Raw genomic sequence first — 15,635 nt, 5'->3', positions numbered from 1 at the left:
ACAATGACCCCAAGCATACCTCCAAAGTTGTGGCAAAATGGCTTAAGGACAACAAGGTCAAGGTATTGGAGTGGCCATCACAAAGCCCACAAAGACCTCAATACAAAAGAAAATGTTTGGGCAGAACTGAAAAAGAGTGTGCGAGCAAGTAGGCCTACACACCTGACTCAGTTACACCAGCTCTGTCAGGAGGAACGGGCAAAAATTCAAAAATTAATTTTTAAATGGTTATACTCTAAGTCAGTATAGTATATGAGACCTTTCATGGTTATACTGTAAGTCAGTATAGTATATAAAGCCTTTCTATCTGTCATTTGCTTTCAGACCTCCAGATTCTGACAATTGTAATCAACTTTATTAATCATTGAATTAGCCAACGCATGGGTGAAGTTCATCATCAATACTCTGAATCCATACTCTGAACCATAATTTCAAAAGCTTTTACTCTACTTTTTTGACAAGCTGCATTAAAATGTCCTCCTTCAGACTTAATGAGTTGGACTTGAAAGGTTCAAGTCTCAGCCGGGTATTTTATTTTGATATTTCTATTGATTGTCATGTGGTGATTTATGGCCCAGTGGTGTAAACACACTAGAGGCAGAGCCATGGATGCCTTTTATTCTAGGGGAGTCAATTCTTGGCAATGATTACATTCCAGAAGGAAATGGTCTTCCTTATATATATATTTTCCTATATTACCTACATTATATTTATCGTGAGATACTTCTTACATTAGAGCATATGCACATGCATTGCACCATGTTTTTTAAACTAGTACAGTGTTATTCACATGGTGTAACTATGGGAGGTAGGACACTCGATGCTCAGGGAGATCTATGTTTAAGCTTCCTTGTTGCATTTGCTAATATTGCATGTCTTTGAAAAGATTTCTAGCCTTTGGTGTGCTGGGTGCCCTTGCCTTGCCTGCCAGGTGGAACAGCCTGGTCTCATAGAGTAGACGTAACATAGTAAAAGTAAATCCGGGACACTCAAAATAGTATGATATGTTGCATTTGGTATGGTTATATATAGACAGAATGTTATTTAAGGCAAAAAACAAATGGAGGGTGGTTTGTCGGGGTGAATGGGTGGGCGTATAACGTGAACGTCTAGCAATCCAAAGGTTACAAGTTCGAATGTCATCACGGACAACTTTAGCATTTGAGCTAATTAACAACTTTTTAACTACTTACTACTTTTTAGCTACTTTGTAACTATTTAGCATGATAACTAACCCTTCCCCTAACCTTAACCCTTTTAGCTAACCCTCCCCTAACCCCAACCCTAACCTTAACCTTTTAACCTAACTCCTAACCTTAACCCTGCCTCTCACCCTAATCCTAACCCCTAGCCTAGCCAGTGTTAGCAAACGTTAGCCACAACAAATTGTAATTCATAACATATCATACATTTATCAAATTCGTGACACATTGTACATTGTGAAAAATGTGTACATGTTGTACATGTAGCAAATTTCTTACATATCATACGAATTATAATTGGTAACATATCATACAAATGCATGATGGACATTCACAAATGAATACATACCATACGAAACATAACATATCATACCAAATGGAGTGTCTCAGATTTACATTCAGAATAATACAAAATGCTCTGAGACCAGGTTGGGTGGAATGGAGCAGTATACCAAAGTGCACCAAGCCACCCCCTCCCCAGGATGGCAACAAGCCACTGAAGCGGCCCCTGCACATAATGGAACCTAGTCTCGCCAGTGATTGTTTGGAAATGTGATTTTGATGCAGTGAACAGTTTGTGTCTGTCATGACTGATAGCATCTTTGTTTTGCGTCTCGTAAGGAGAGGTGCCAAGGGTACAGATAATGTTGGAATGCACTGGCTCTCAATGTTAAGCATGTGAGGTATGTGGGGGCATTCTTCCCTGAGGCAAACACATCCCAGTAGCCAATTGTTAGTTACAGCATCATATCAGTACACTGAAATGCATAGACGTAGTAAGGATTTATAAGAGTACTATTACACCACCCTGTCAGACATTGTGTCTGAAATGAGTGTGGGTACCTATGCAGATAAGAAAGCAACCTTTGAAGTAAGCAGGTATGTTAAGTATGAATTAGTCATAAGTCAGTGAAGAGCAGGGGATGTTTTCCTCTCCAGGGCTGACTATGGTACATTAACATTTCATAGGTCTCTCTCTCCCTCTCTCCCTCCCTGTGTACACTATTTACCTCCACATATCACCAGGCTGTTAGTCCCCAACTATCTACAGGCTCTCCAGCACAATGTATTTTGTTCTCTCTGGCTTGTAATCAATGGCCTCCTCCCTTGCTAAGCTCTGGGGTTATTGATGTCTTCACATTGGCTACTCTGTGCAGAGTGCCAAGCAGGTTGGGATTCCTGTTCTCATCTTTACTGGCTGAGCTGGAGAGAGGATGGGGTCCTACCCACACCTGGGTTTTAGTGTTGAAAATTAACTGAATAGGAGAAATACTCTGAAATTCTGTTACGATGAGATTGTGAGAAAATATTCATTTGTTTAGTTGCATATATGAGTGCTACTTACAGAGTGTCCATGGTGTTCCGTACATTGTGTCCTCCAGGGCCCCTCCCCAGGCCCAGGCCAGAGCCTCAGAGCTGGAGGTGATCTCCCAGCAGGTGGAGGAGGACAACCAGTGTCACGCTCCAGTCCAGGTGGTCAGCTTTGCATACAGAGACCTGCCTCTGGCCGCGCTGGACATCTCCCTGGCCGGATCCCAGCTCATCTCCAACCTGGACGAAGAGGACAACAGAGAGGGGTAGGTGGACACAGAGATTGTACCTGAAAACATCTCCCCTGTGTGTTTGATAATTGTACTATTAGCATAACTGACACAGAACTAAGCACTATCCATAATCTACCTTGACAGAGAAAACGTTTGCCTTCATTCTCTATCATGCTAGTAACAGCTCATCATAATGGTACATGACATGATACTGAATCACTCAAATTCAAATTCATCATACCGATGGTGAGGGATCCTATGAGGATATGTGTCTGTAAATACTTCAGTATCATCCTTACATTGTCAAGGCATTAACTGATATGCCTGTGAGCCCACACTATTTGTCTCAGTGACATCATTTCTCTTTGCTATAAAAAGATTCCTCCCTTCAACGTGCACTTTTGGCTCAAAACAAAGCGTTTTGTAAGCGTCATATTGTTCCTGAAATGTCAGGCGCTGGTGGCTGTGTTGTCTATACCCATGGGCCCTGTTTGTCCTGGCTGGACATGGCCCTATCACTGCGCTGCAGGCTGAGTGTGTACAGGACACACCCCCTCTCGTTCTGCCTGTCCTCTCAGGAAGCGTGACTCACAGGCCATTTGCGCGCGGTAGCGCGGCGCTCTCATCTCGGCAGAGAAAGTAGACAAACACTACAAGCTTCATTAGAGCATCCGACCGCCATTCCACACCATCCAAGCCCGACTTGGACCTGGCCCGGCGCAGGGCTCTGTGGGACGCAAGGGGGGACAGATGGGTCCTAGTCCCACGCCACACACCCAGGCCACAGAGTGCAGGAGCTGGCAGCACTGGCATCACTGTGGGCATCTCAGGAGAACATGTCCATATGACACTATCATCCCATGATAGAGCACACAGTGATGTGGAAGTCATGGGATATCAAGTTGCATCTCTAAGGGATTTCAGAAGTCAGGCTTTTATGGTTCAGTCCCTGGCTAAATAGCTATTTGTTTTGATGAAAGGGAAAGGAATGATTTTCTGGGTTGGAATTATATTTCCCTCCAAGCCTTCTATCCCTGTAGCGCCATCACACTAATAAGAGAAGGCAGAGGTACCAGTGAAGCTGGAGATATGGCATGTTCATTGAACTCTTTAGATTGGAATTCCAGATTTCCAAACCACAGGCATTCCAAGGCCTACTCGTCACCAGAGTTTCACTGTGGGCTCATGTTTCCCTCCATTGGAATCATTTGTGGAAAACAAAGAAATATGCAGCCACGTCATGGTTTCTTGTTTACTCTGTGACTCATGTCTGTAGCATTAGAGGAATGACGGAGAGCTAGGTTGGTATTGCACATTGTCATTCATTACAGTCATTGAAATATGAGGGTACGTTTTTATCCCTACACTTATTTTTTAAATGTAACCTTTATTTAACTAGGCAAGTCAGTCAAGAACAAATTCTTATTTACAATGACGGCCTACCCTGGCCAAACCCGGACGATGCTGGGCCATTTGTGCGCCGCCCTATGGGACTCCCAATCACGGCCGGATGTGATACAGCCTGGATTCGAACCAGGGACTGTAGTGACACCTCTTGCACTGAGATGCAGTGCCTTAGACTGCTGCGCCACTCCTTAACCATTAATATTATTTCAACCTTGTCTTAATAGACTTAAAAGCAAGCTCTCCAAAGATTAATAAAGTGCTTTCTTTAAATGTAGGGTCTTATGTCATGGTCAATATTTGGCATATACACAGGGACTGATTATCTAAAGTTGAAAAATTTTCCTCAAACTACCTCTTTTCTTTTCTTAGATGTCCTTATAAGATTATCTTCACAGTTCTACTAAATCCGACTGACATTCCAGACAATGACTAAACGTTGTTTTAAACCTGACAGAACACATTTCCTATCCCAATACCAAGTATGAACACAAACAGACTATTATTGGTCCACACGATCAAATGTGGGTCTTCATCAACACGTTTCTTTATGTGTGATTTAGTTATCAATCACATGCTATAACATTGTTTACCATCAGCACTGGGAAGACTTTGGTAATGTTGATATACATTATGGTTTTTAGGTTTTTAGGTTTCTGAAAACAGGTTGATTGACACTAAATGGAGCCCTTAAAGAGTGCTTGGCTTTGTTGTGCTCTGTATATCAGTGAAACGGAAAAGATAGAGTCTTGGAGTGCATGTGGTAGGTTTTGCATTGTATCTAGCTGCTGCACATGGCTTTCTATCAGCAGACGTGGGCGATTATGTAGGAGGTGGATGTTCTTGCGGACTACAGGGGGCACATGCAGTACTAGCAGATTCAGAGCAGTGGTGAGCTCTGGATTTATTAATAGACTCCTGGATGGAGCTACCTTCTTGCCCAGAACATGCTAGAGACTACGGTGATGTGGCCTGCTGCTTTCCTCTCCCATCACCTTATTTAACTCTTCTGATTAACCTGTCGTATGCTTTTGTCATGTTATGACGTTCAGCTTCTGAAAATCATCATCACAGGGTTGTGACTTTCAAACCTTAGACCATAGAAAGGCAGATCCCAGCCTGTCGTTGGTCAAATTGTACTACACACTTACAGTCTGGTTGTTACAGGCTATTTAGCAGTTTGTGAGTGGAACCAGATTATGTATGGTCTTTTAGTAGAGATGTGAAGCTGCATTAAGGTGAATCTGTGAGAGTGATGCCCTCTTAGGGACCTACATGGTGGATTGACCCCACAGACCAAGACTCAGTGGAGTCCAGGAGCGTCATTTCTAAACGTTGCGCATGTACAAAATATACCACAAAACAGGGCCTCCCGGGTGGCGCAGTGGTCTAGGGCACTGCATTGCAGTGCTAACTGCGCCACCAGAGTCTCTGGGTTCGCGCCCAGGCTCTGTCGCAGCCGGCCGCAACCGGGACGTCTGTGGGGCGATGCACAATTGGCATAGCGTCGTCCGGGTTAGGGAGGGTTTGGCCGGTAGAGATATCCTTGTCTCATCGCGCTGTGCTAACCAAGGGGGCCAGATAGACTGTGTTTCCTCCGACACATTGGTGCGGCTAGCTTCCGGGTTGGAGGCGCTCTGTGTTAAAAAGCAGTGCGGCTTGGTTGGGTTGTGCTTCGGACGATGCATGGCTTTCAACCTTCGTCTCTCCCGAGCCCGTATGGGAGTTGTAGCGATGAGACAAGATAGTTATTACTAGCGATTGGATACCACGAAAATTGGTGAGAAAATGGGATAAAACATTTTTTTTTTAAATTAAAATACAAATATACCACAAAACATGCGTTGGAATTTATAAAAACTAAACTTGCTGGGAGAATGTCCTTGCCTCCATGCAGACCTTAGACCATGCGTATGCACATTTTTCTTGTGGTTTAAGAATTGTATTGCAGGCAGGCAAGTAAGTATTTTGTGCGAATGGGGCATAGTACGAGACACTTATTCATAAAACATTAAAAAAGGAAAACATAATAACAAGTTGCAGCCATTTGCCATTAGTGAGTAGAGAGAAAATCTATGTGTGTATATTTTTGGAATCTAAACTACTTAGACATAGGAATGTATTTCCTATTTATTTTATTTTCATAACCATTGCAGAATAAATTCCTCACCTTTTCTGGCCGTGATGGGTTCATATTACCGAAGTAGCCATACAACGAATTACCATGCACATCTCTCATTTGGGCCTAGTAGCCTTGTAAAAAGGCTATGTATTTCAAGTTTTGCTGTATGCAATCCCATAGACAGCGTGGTTTATAATGCACAGTCAAATTTAACAGGTGAACAGACAGTTGATCTTTTACATTGAAGTATACATGTATGCTACTACTGTAATTACTGTAAAAAGAAAAATACACTAGCCTAGTCAATGTTTCAGAATTCCGTCCAGCATATTCAGGTTGGGGGAGAAAGTTGATGCAAAACAATGTTGAATTCAAAACGTTCTTCTGACAAGTCCACAACAATTGTATTTTCTTTCAGAAACTGTCACAGTCCTTTGCATAATACAGAATAAGTTAGTGCAAAAGATTAAAAGATTCTGACAACACCTCCAAAAACATTAGATAAAAGGGGCATTCATTCTAATAGCTCCAAATTATACAGCATTCTTGTCACCATAAAAGGTGAATGGTGGGTGTTTTCCAGGTGGAGTTATAATGCTCATTCATGAGTGCACAGTTTAACACATTTTTAAAAAGAAATGTTTATTTAGTGGTGGATCAGCTTAATATTGCGAAAGGATTATTGCTTCCATCAATGTAATTGTCTGCATCATTTCCAATCCCCCATATCTTTTTTTGGCAAATATATATATCCCTATACATACACACACATATGCATACATATGCACATACAGTGGGGAGAACAAGTATTTGATACACTGCCGATTTTGCAGGTTTTCCTACTTACAAAGCATGTAGAGGTCTGTAATTTTTATCATAGGTACACTTCAACTGTGAGAGACGGAATCTAAAACAAAAATCCAGAAAATCACATTGTATGATTTTGAAGTAATTAATTTGCATTTTATTATATATTTTTTAAAATGTCTTCGAAAAATATGTTTTTTTAATCAATTAGTATATTTGCATTTAACAACAATATTTGTTGTATTATTTGTTCTGTCTTTTCAGGTGGATTAAACTGAAATTGCAACCAACTGTCTAAGGCTTGTTTAAAAAATAAAGATTTTGGGGATTATTTCCTTTTCAAACAACTGAAAGTGAGCAATCTGAATAGAGGGAAAAAGGCCATTCTTGAACATGGGATTAGACATTCCTACCAATTTACTAGAGAACCAGTTTGGATTTAATTATAACTTTTGTATGACTGATGCCTTTAGTGAGAGGTCTAATGCTTTAATATTTCATCATTTCTGCCCTCCGAATTCATATTCGTTATATAAATAGGCCCTTTTAATTTTGTCTGGCTTGCCATTCCAAGTAAAATTCAATATTTTTTGTTCATATACATTTCAAATTTAAAAAGCAGGTCACTAGGTGTAGGCAAAACCATAAGCAAATAGGTCAACTGTGATATGACTAAAGAGTTCATCAGGGTGATTTTTACACAAATAGACAGGTATTTTCATTTCCATGGTAGCAAGATCTTATCTATTTTTGCTAACTTTCTATAAAAATGTATTGGAGTGAGATTATTTCTTTCTTTTGGGATTTGTATACTGAGTATGTCCACATCTCCTTCAGACCATTTGATTGGTAAATTACATGGTAATGTAAAATTTGCATTTTTTTGTGATCCAATACGTAATATAGTATAGATAAGTAGTATACTTATCATAATTTGGTTTTAATCCAGAGAGGATAGCAAAAATATCCATATCCTCTATAAGGCCAGTGAGAGATTCTAATTGTGGTTTTAAAAGAAAACATGAATCATCAGCGTACAATGACAACTTCGTTTTTAAGCCACGGATTTCTAATCCCTTAATATTATTGTTCGATCTAATTTTAACAGTTAACATTTTGATGGCAATAATAAATAGATATGCCGATAGTGGACAACCTTGTTTTACTCCTCTAGATAGTTAAAAAACTTCTGAGATGTGGCCATTATTTTACACCTAGGGTTACTATACATAACTTCAACTCATTTTATAAGAGATTCCCCAAAATTGAAATATTCTAGGCATTTATGTATAAACTCCAGTCGTACTTTATCAAAAGCCTTTTTAAAATCAGCTATGAAAACTAGGCCTGGTGTCCCCGATATTTCATAGAATTCTATTGTTTCCAGTACTTGTCTTATATTCTCGCCAATGTATCATCCATGTAAAAAACCTGTCTGATTAGGATGAATAATATCTGACAATACTTTAATTCTATGCGCCAAACATTTTGCTAGGATTTTTGCATCACAACACTGAAGTGTAAGAGGCCTCCAATTTTTTTAATGGACTGGATCTTTATATATACCACTTGGGTCCTATTTCAGTAATAATGATATCAGACCTTCTTGTTGCGTGTCCGATAATCTACCATTTATATAGGAGTGGTTAAAACATGCTAATAATGGTCCTCTGAGTATATCAAAAAAGTTTGGTATACTTCCACTGGTATGCCATCCAGCCCTGCAGGTTTCCCAACCTTAAAACTTCTCTAGGATAGGGGGCAGAGTTTTCACTTTGGGAAAAATAGCGTGCCCAATTTCAACTTCGTTCTACTCATCCCCAGAATATAAGATCTGCATAGTAGTAGTCGATTTGGATAGAAAACACTCTGAAGTTTCTAAAACTGTTTGAATCACATCTGTAAGTATAACAGAACTTATGTAGCAGGCAAAACCCTGAGGACTAACCATAATCTTTTTTAAGTCACTGTCTGTTCAATAAGTTTTCATTGGGAGGCCAGATTTCTAATCACTCTATTCTCAGTTCCTACTGCTTCCACTGGATGTCACCAGTCTTGGGAAATAGGTTGAGGTTATTAATTTGTGAAATGAAGAAGAAGGCCATCAGGAAGTAGAGTAACGTCTTGTGTACTGTTTGAGAGTTGCGCAAGACAAAAAAATGTTACGTTTGTTTGTTGATCTCCTGTATTGAAAACAGATAGACCCGTCTTCAATTTGATCGATTATTAACGTTTACAAACACCTTAAGTTGTATTACAAAAGTACTTTGAAATGTTTTGGCAAAGTTTAGAGGTAATCTTTTAGATATTTTGTAGTGACTTTGCGCAAATTGGAAGCTGTTTTTGTCTGGATCAACCGGCCAAATAAATGGACAATTTGGATATATATGGACGGAATTAATCGAGCAAAAGGACCATTTGTGATGTTTATGTGACATATTAGAGTGCCAACAAAAGAATCTCGTCAAAGGTAATGCATGTTTTATATTTTATATCTGCGTTTTGAGTAGCGCCGGCATGGTTGAAATATGCTACACTCTCTTTGTTGACATTGTGCTATCATCAGATAATAGCATCTTATGCTTTCGCCGAAAAGCCTTTTTGAAATCTGACATGTTGGCTGGATTCACAACGAGTGTAGCTTTAATTTGGTATCTTATATGTGTGATTTAATGAAAGTTTGATTTTATATAATTTTTTTGAATTTGGTGCTCTACATTTTCCCTGGCTATTGGCAAGCGTCCCGCTATCCCAGAGAGGTTTTAAAGGCTTTAATTGCATCAAGAAGTTCCTCCTCTGTAATTTGGCATTCACATTAGTCTTATTGTATAGATGTTAATTTTACATTATTATTAGGGGGAAAATCCATACGATTAGCTTCGGTTAGTGGAGATGGAGGAGACAAACGAAAACATAATCTTAACGTACTTTACTTCCTTTTTCAAAATATCATTCGGTGAATCATGTGTGAACCCATCATTTGTAACAAGTTTCAATATATTATTTTGGTAGCATTTCTATATTGAAGATTGAAAAGTAATTTGGTGCATTTTTCACCATATTCCATCCAGTTTGCTTTATTTTTATAATATATTAACTGAACTTAATCTTTCTTGAATAAGTTCCTCCATTTCTTTTTGTTTTTCGTCTAACTTATTCTGTGCCTCTATGGTACACTTTTTATTGCTATCTAACTGTTAGTCCTTCAATTTCCTTTGTTAATATGGACTCTTTTGATCTAAATTGCTTTTGTTTTATAGATGAGTACTGAATTGCATGGCACATTTAAAAGTGTCCCATACAATAAGGAGATCTGCTATACCTATGCAATGTCTGAAAAAGTCAGTTATAAATTCTTCTGTCCTAGTTCTAAACAATTTATCATCTAGAAGCCTTTGATTAAATGTCCAATATCCTCACCAAGGGGGAAATTCTGTAAGAGTAATATATATGCCAATTATGTGATGATCCAACCACATTCAGTTTAACACGGTTTTACTAAGGGTCTGATTTATAACAGGAACGTGTATATGTGTGGCGTGCGCCAAGTTTTTAAATCTCAATATTTTTATAAATCCGTATTATTTTCAGAAATGGGGCATGCATTTATTTAGTGTAAAATTCACGCAACGGTTATAAATGAGGCCCCAAGCCACTCCAGAGCTACAAGTGGGGCCAGGGCTCCCTTCTGAGCTGCCAACCCAGGCCCTCAACCCCTCTCTGGGTATATCATCATCAAGATCAGCATGCGACCCGTAGTCAAAAGCTTCCAGCAGCAGGAACAGCAGCATATGCCACTGATCTCAAAGGGCCAGTGTGATGCGCCGCAGCAATGGCAGATGGTTCATGTGGGTCAACCTGGTATTGTGACTGAAGGAGAGCGAGAGAGGAGGGGCTCTCACCCTGCTCCCACCGTCCCATTCATTCACAAAGATGCCTGCCAAAGATGAGTGTGAAATGGCTCCATTTGATGAATGTGGACTGGTCTCCATGTTTGGTGAAGGTGGAAGGGCTGACTCTGTGGTGTGCTGGCTCTGCAGTGAGAAGCACAGGGCTGATACATACAGTGATGGTGAGAAGTATGGTATTATATTAGCTTACACATGGCCAGATTAGTGCAGGGTAGATTGATTACAAATTTGCTCTGAGTGCCCTACTGGCATCAAGTCCTTGGGCGACTTATCCTGTAACCGTTGAGACATGACTGTTGCTCAGCAGAAATGATACAAATGATGCAGTTAATGATGCACTCTCTTGTACATTTCAACAGACAGTAGAATTAAGATTGAAGTGATATGAACATCACAGAATGTAAGAATACAGTACAGAATGAATTTGAACTGAATCTTGGCAGGAGTAATATATATCAGCAGAAGCCAGAGTCATATTCTACCTACCTGGTATCTGTAGATGGATTTCTGAAAAGAGTAGAGGGGAGTCAAACACACAGAAGAACAGTCCTCTCCATCAAATTGGCTGTGCAGCAGGTACCACATGCCGGGTAGCACAATAGATTACATTTAAGGGCTTGGTTTGAGGGTTTGTTAATATTCACAGACATGCAAAGGGCTAGATTGCTTTTTGGGCTGAGAGCAAGAGAGTTCAAGTGTCCTGGTGAAAACTCTTTCTTCGGAACCAGCCTTTCTGCTGCACTGCAGATGTAGGCCGATCATCTTCATTTGCTTTATATTAAAAGCCTATTTCTTCGGCAAATAATTGGCTGAATCGCTTTTGGCACTAAGCTCACTGTATGTCATGGTACAGGTGTGCAATCACCTCCTTGGTTACCTGTCCTTTATATGTCACTCCCTTTGGTTTCTTCCCCAGTCGTCATTGTTGCTTTTCTGTTCCAGTGTCACGTCTGTGCGTTGTTTGTGGTTCTTGTTTTGTATTTAGTTGCGTTTATTTATTAAAACACTCACTCCCTGAACTTGCTTCCCGACTCTCAGCGCACATCAATCAATCAATCAATCAATACATTTTATTTTATATAGCCCTTTGTACATCAGATAATATCTCGAAGTGCTGTACAGAAACCCAGCCTAAAACCCCAAACAGCTAGAATGCAGGTGTAGAAGCACGGTGGCTAGGAAAAACTCCCTAGAAAGGCCAAAACCTAGGAAGAAACCTAGAGAGGAACCAGGCTATGAGGGGTGGCCAGTCCTCTTCTGGCTGTGCCGGGTGGAGATTATAACAGAACTATGCCAAGATGTTCAAAAATGTTCATAAGTGACAAGCATGGTCAAATAATAATCATGAATAATTTTCAGTTGGCTTTTCATAGCTGATCATTAAGAGTTGAAAAACAACAGGTCTGGGACAGGTGGCGGTTCCATAACCGCAGGCAGAACAGCTGAAACTGGAATAGCAGCAAGGCCAGGCGGACTGGGGACAGCAAGGAGTCACCACGGGCGGCAGTCCCGACGCATGGTCCTAGGGCCCAGGTCCTCCGAGAGAATGAAAGAGAGAAGGAGAAAATTAGAGAGAGCCAAGATTTTCAAAATGTTCATAAATGACAAGCATGGTCAAATAATAATCAGGAATAAATCTCAGTTGGCTTTTCATAGCCGATCATTAAGAGTTGAAAACAGCAGGTCTGGGACAGGTAGGGGTTCCATAACCGCAGGCAGAAGAGTTGAAACTGGAATAGCAGCAAGGCCAGGCGGACTGAGGGCAGCAAGGAGTCACCACGGCCGGTAGTCCCGACGTATGGTCCTAGGGCTCAGGTCCTCCGAGAGAAAGAAAGAGAGAAGGAGAAAATTAGAGAGAGCCAAGATTTTCAAAATGTTCATAAATGACAAGCATGGTCAAATAATAATCAGGAATAAATCTCAGTTGGCTTTTCATAGCCGATCATTAAGAGTTGAAAACAGCAGGTCTGGGACAGGTGGGGGTTTCGTAACCGCAGGCAGAAACAGTTGAAACTGGAATAGCAGCAAGGCCGGGCGGACTGGGGACAGCAAGGTGTCAGCATGCCCGGTAGTCCTGACGTATGGTCCTAGGGCTCAGGTTCTCAGAGAGAAAGAGAGAACGAGAGAATTAGAGAGAGCATACTTAAATTCACACAGGACACTGGATAAGACAGGAGAAGTACTCCAGGTATAACCAACTGACCCTAGCCCCCCGACACATAAACTACTGCAGCATAAATACTGGAGGCTGAGACAGGAGCGGTCAGGAGACACTGTGGCCGCATCCGAAGAAACCCCCGGACAGGGCCAAACAGGAAGGATATAACCCCACCCACTCTGCCAAAGCACAGCCCCCACACCACTAGAGGGATATCCTCAACCACCAACTTACAATCCTGAGACAAGGCCGAGTATAGCCCACAAAGGTCTCCACCACAGCACAACCAAGGGGGGGCGCCAACCCAGACAGGAAGTTCACGTCAGTAACTCAACCCACTCAAGTGACGCACCCCTCCTAGGGACGGCATGAAAGAGCACCAGCAAGCCAGTGACTCAGCCCCAGTAACAGGGTTAGAGGCAGAGAATCCCAGTGGAGAGAGGGGAACCGGCCCTGGAGAGACAGCAAGGGCGGTTCGTTGCTCCAGAGCCTTTCCGTTCACCTTCACACTCAATCAAGCACATCGTTATACTACCAAATTAACTTGCACTTTTCATTGTATAAATCCCTGCAAAGTATTTGCCAATTCCCCTGGCGTTAGTGTGATGAATTGGTAATAAATGTGGAACCTCTCAGATGTACAATTGATTACCTGTGATAACAGCAGCAGAAGCCATATTCAGCATATTTAGTACTTAGTTGGTTTTCCTCTCTCAGGGACTGATTCTATTAGCTGGGATGATGACACAGATGATTCAGCAGTGGTCTCAGGGATTCCACCAGTTGTTACATTGAGATTTGTAAGCAATGCCTTTTTTTAAGTGCTTGGATAGGTAGTAGGTTTGTCAGCAAGAAGCCTTTGCAGACAACAAAGAAAGAACTTCCCCAAACTAAAGTTAGCTGCAGGCTCACAGTGCTAGTCCATTTTCCTCTGCCTATGCATGCTGAGTTCAGGAGATTGGTGTGAATTGGTTGGAGTTTCTACATGGAGAACCCATAGAGCCATGAAGTTATCAGAACAGAGGGAGAAGTATTAGACAGGCTTGGACGGGTTTAACAATCACTTCCTTTGTTGGTGGAAATATCTCACATCTACCTCATTACCATATATTTACAGGTTTTAAAATTGAGGGAACAACAAGGCTCGCCCAATCCATTTTCAAACTGAATTACTTTTTGGAATCAACGGTAATGGTGTGACTGCTGCCATAGGTCTGGTTCTTAATGCCTTGGAGTTTTTCAGAGAGAGCAGACTGGTTCTGATGTAAATGTGCAATTGAGACATCAATCAAGAGCTTTGAACAATTTCAGAACATTGGCACAGCACATCCGGTTCAGAGCTCTCCATTTAGCCCTTTTCATACTTGCACTTTGGCTTCAATGGAGCTTTTCTTAAAACTGAGTGTGTGAGGATGTTGGTCTACTGTTGCCTCATTCATTCATGGGTGATGTAGGCCAAATGCTGCTCTTGTCAATTTCCTTTCTTTTTCGCCATCAGACCTGTCTACTTCTCACTTAAAATGTCGTTTTTGTGTTTCAGTTACAAGTTTTTTTTATTACACCAGAAGGTGATTTCACAGCATTATAATACAACGTTACATTTGGACATTTTGAAATGCAAAAACCTGCTAATGTGTGTGTCCCACCCTGACCATAGATTGCTTTGTATGTTTCTATGTTTTGTTTGGTCAGGGTGTGATGTGGGTGGGCATTCTATGTTGTATGTCTAGGTTGTCTGTTTCTATGTGTTTGGCCTAGTATGGTTCTCAATCAGAGGCAAGTGTCAGTTGTTGTCTCTGATTGGGAGCCATATTTAGGTAGCCTGTTTTCATTTGTGTTTTGTGGGTGGTTGTTTCCTATGTTAGTGCTTTCACCATACGGGACTGTTTCGGGGGGGGTTCAGTATTTTGCACTTTGTTATTTTGTATTGTTTAGTGTTCAGTTTTATAATAATTAAAATGGACACTTACCACGCTGCAAATTGGTCCGACATTTCATACTCCTCTTCAGACGAGGACGAAACCCATTACAGTGTGTCATCTATCTTTAGTAAAAGTACAATAATGACAAATTGCAACAGAAATTATGTATTTATTAGTATTTATTTAATGTTACAATATTTAATGTTACAATGTTTTTCAGAGGAAAGCGAAAAACCAGAATCTCATTTAAGCCAATATGGAGTTAACAGGAAAATTCTCCCTGATCTCTTTTATAAGACAATCGAGCAAGAAAATACACTAATTATCAACATACGTATATCAATTAAGAATTTACTTGAAATGTTACTTTTAAGGTTTACTGACGATAGACCCAGTGCTAAAACACCTGTAAACCAAAGTGAGTTATCACAAAAGATAAGAGGCAACGTACCTCATAGTAAACGTTTAGTAATGATGGAAAAGCTAAATAAAATAATTGTTTTAACATTTAAAGTTGTTCGTACAGATGTAGGATCTTAATTTGAGCCAGTTTGCTACAGCAGGA

The 15,635-nt window shown here is 40.7% G+C and overlaps 1 protein-coding gene across 2 annotated transcripts in view; it reads left to right on the top strand.

Moving 5' to 3' along the window:
• Positions 1 to 15,635, top strand: part of LOC129862458 (transmembrane protein 266-like) — a 52,787-nt gene that overhangs the window by 11,290 nt on the left and 25,862 nt on the right. For both annotated transcript variants that reach the window (XM_055934158.1, XM_055934157.1), the window contains one exon: positions 2,585 to 2,779. In XM_055934158.1, coding sequence (XP_055790133.1) covers positions 2,585 to 2,779 — 195 coding nt within the window. The remainder of the gene's footprint in view (positions 1 to 2,584; positions 2,780 to 15,635) is intronic.

The sequence above is a fragment of the Salvelinus fontinalis genome, chromosome 9 (assembly GCF_029448725.1).
Source record: "Salvelinus fontinalis isolate EN_2023a chromosome 9, ASM2944872v1, whole genome shotgun sequence".
In the NCBI taxonomy this organism is placed as follows: domain Eukaryota; kingdom Metazoa; phylum Chordata; class Actinopteri; order Salmoniformes; family Salmonidae; genus Salvelinus; species Salvelinus fontinalis.
Note: the sequence above shows the minus strand (reverse complement) of the source record. Positions and strands in the feature narration are given on the sequence as shown.